The sequence below is a fragment of the Cherax quadricarinatus genome, chromosome 26 (genome assembly GCF_038502225.1).
Source record: "Cherax quadricarinatus isolate ZL_2023a chromosome 26, ASM3850222v1, whole genome shotgun sequence".
Lineage (NCBI taxonomy): Eukaryota > Metazoa > Arthropoda > Malacostraca > Decapoda > Parastacidae > Cherax > Cherax quadricarinatus.
In genome coordinates this window covers 4681918-4685002 of record NC_091317.1, presented here as the reverse complement: position 1 = coordinate 4685002, position 3085 = coordinate 4681918, and the positions used below count along the sequence as shown (strand labels likewise).

General features: G+C 37.4%; 1 protein-coding gene across 1 annotated transcript; it reads right to left on the bottom strand.

Annotated features, from left to right (window-relative positions):
* Positions 1-1280: 1280 nt before the first annotated feature.
* On the bottom strand, positions 1281-2538 carry LOC138853254 (uncharacterized). The gene is made up of 4 exons (XM_070088977.1): positions 2462-2538; positions 2236-2317; positions 1543-1710; positions 1281-1374 (listed from the first exon to the last, which is right to left on the bottom strand). Exons 1-4 carry the CDS (start codon positions 2462-2464, stop codon positions 1370-1372), a joined length of 258 nt encoding a protein of 85 aa, XP_069945078.1. The 5' UTR covers positions 2465-2538; the 3' UTR covers positions 1281-1369.
* Positions 2539-3085: the final 547 nt, after the last annotated feature.

Genomic DNA, 3085 nt, shown 5'->3' with positions numbered 1-3085 from the left:
TGGATCCTGCCTCAACTACATTACTCTCTACACTGTTCCACTTCCTGACAATTCTATGACAAAAGAAATACTTCCTAACTTTCTTGTGACTCATATGAGTCTTCAGCTTCAAATCGTGACTCCTTGTAGCTGTGTCCTGTCTCTGAATTATCCTGTCCCAATCCACCTTCTCAATTCTTCTCAATATTTTATATGTGATTATCATGTCTCCCCATTCCTCCTGTCCTTCAAGGTGGTCAGATCGATTTCCTTTAACTTTTCATCGTAGGACATGCCCGTTAGCTCAGGGACTAATCTTGTTGCAAACCTTTGCACTCTAAGTTCTTGACGTGCTTGACTAGGTACGGATTCCAAAGTGATCCTGCATACTCCAATATGAGCCTTACGTGCACTGTGTAGAGTCTTAAACTGTTTATTTTTCAGGTGTCAGAACGCTACTTTTAGGTTTGCGAGGCGCCTATATGCTGCAACAATTATTTGGTTTATGTGCACCTCAGTGAAGTTTGCAGTCTTTTGGCCCCTTTGCCTGTACTCTGTCTATGGTCTTGTTTGCCCCAGTCTTCATGACTTTGCACTTGGTGAAAGCGTGTGTGTGTGTGTGTGTGTGTGTGTGTGTGTGTGTGTGTGTGTGTGTGTGTGTGTGTGTGTGTGTGTGTGTGTGTGTGTGTGTGTGTGTGTGTGTGTGTATGTGTGTGTGTGTGTGTGTGTGTGTGTGTGCGTGTGTGTGAATTACCTAATTAATGTTAGCATAAATAACTCATTACGCTTATAACCGGATATAAACATGTAAGTAGTTCATTACCACAGAATACTTTGACTACTGTCCACAGGATGGATATGGTTTGCATAATTCTTATATTAAACTAACTTGCGGTGAGCATATTATGTATCACACACTGTTGTTGTAAACACGTTATGTACCACACATCGTTAAATGCATTATGTATAGAAGCTTGTTTCTCTCAGTGAACATAAAAGGAAACATAACATTAGCAATTGTTTATATTAAAGCATCCTTCACCAGTGACGCTCAGGCTTCGATAACATATAAACCTAACAAACTATCTGTTAATTAAACTGATTAAAAAATGTTAGGTTGGTTAATGGTAGTTTAAGGCCTGTCGACCGCACACAGGCTGTACGTAACCTTTTCATTATCTGACAAGAACTTTAATCGTTAAAATATGTATCATATATATTCTCAGATTTTATTGACTGAGAGAAATACACGTCTTGATGTATATATACTGCGAAACTATTAGAAATGAAGAGAAACTAAGTTACTTTCTTAATTCTTTATTTCCAGTAGTAATAACAAGGTGATGTAAGCTTGACCATGAGTCCGTTAGAAGACGTGCTGCTGGTATCACTAACCTGAAGGTAAACATCAGCGTTAATATTTAAAGTTAGTAAAACATGCACTTATTGGTATTACAAATTATAGAAATTTATCTTCCTATAGATACTCTTCCATAGTGGTAATCCTTATATATGGCGGAATAATGAAAATTTTGAAAAGATATTAAAATTCATATTACTTACCATACAGACCACCGTATCTACCATGTCCACCAAAGCCGTGACCAATTCCACCAAAGCCGCCACCAAACCCTCGAAGGCCGCCACCAAATCCACCAAGGCCGCCACCAAATCCACCAAGGCCGCCACCAAAACCACCAAGGCCGCCACCAAATCCACCTAGTCCTCCTCCTGTTGATACATGTGACAAAATGTGAACCTTTTGATTTTTATTCACATCAGTTTAGCTTCTCTAGTTTCGGTGAAAATAAAACTACTGTAAATCATTGCATGGAAATCATTTATGTTCCTTAAAAAATTTTGACTCATATTATGTTGTTCATTATTTTTGAGAATAGTAAAATTTAAAAAAAAATTATAATAAACATTATACAACAAATATTATTCAGCAAGTATAAGCAGTATGGCTGACATGAAAATTAGATCAAATTGAAGCATTTCGGAAAGTTTTGTCTATTGTTATGAGATTTCACCAACATAATAAGTCTTTTACTGAGTAAATATTTTCCACCATTTGACAACATACATTGTGCAATAAAAATAGCCCATCACACTTCCTTATTTTAGCGGTAAATGCATACATAAATGTATTGCCATTACATTTCCGAAATTGCACAGAGCTGATATAAAATAATAACCTCTCTTCAAAAAATATAAAATATTTTTTTATTGCATACACTTAAGAAAATTACTCACCAAATCCTCCATATCTCCGGATATAACCACCATAGGCGACGGCCACCATCACAGCCAACACCGTCAGGATGGACAGGAAACGCTGCCGTCACAGGGATACAATGTTAGCATGATGGATTTAAGAATGATGACTGAATAGTTTTGTAATATACGATTCATTTATTTAACACACGGTTTTGATAATCGAGCATCATGATTCAAATGAATCGTGGATGTGAATACGTACCATGGTTATGGAGTGTGTGCTTTTTGAAGACAGGAGCTACTGATAGTGAGGCTCGATGCCCAGGGGTTTATATAGCACAAGAGGCGCCTCCCACCAGGCGTAACCTTCTCTATGAACACCCGGTCAACCTTGCTCAGATACTCATATGCATTTAATCTGAAAAAAAGCACCTCACGAGATCTTGAGGTTCCAGCTCTCAAGGTACTACAAGCTGTCAAATGGTACGCTCTGGCAAGGTAAAATCTTGAAATGATTTAGCTCTGCTACGGTTACCTATAAATACACTTCATAAATATAATACAACTCAACGTAAAAGTCTACTTAAATATTTTCGGAATGTAAGCAAAAGATAAATAATTATTTTTCTACTGATAACACGAATGTTACTAACAATTTGCAATACATAGGTTTACTTTCACGCAGTATATACCCTGAGAAAGACGTGTATAAATATATTTAATATGTGTAAATATATTCTTAATGCTTACTTTAATTCCAGATTTAAGAATTAAAGTATATATCATCGACACCAAGCCCAGCCCTTCTAGCGTAAGGTAGGTGCCTGAGCCCGAGTTTTCAGCTCACAAGCCTGTCATTCCCATTAGCCCCCTTGGGGCGGGGATG

Bases quoted from the DNA above. Each gene is read 5' to 3' on its own strand.
- LOC138853254 (XM_070088977.1), bottom strand. The intron at 1,711-2,235 runs GTGAGTAATTTT...ATGTATCAACAG, and splicing joins CCGGAGATATGGAGGATTTG to GAGGAGGACTAGGTGGATTT.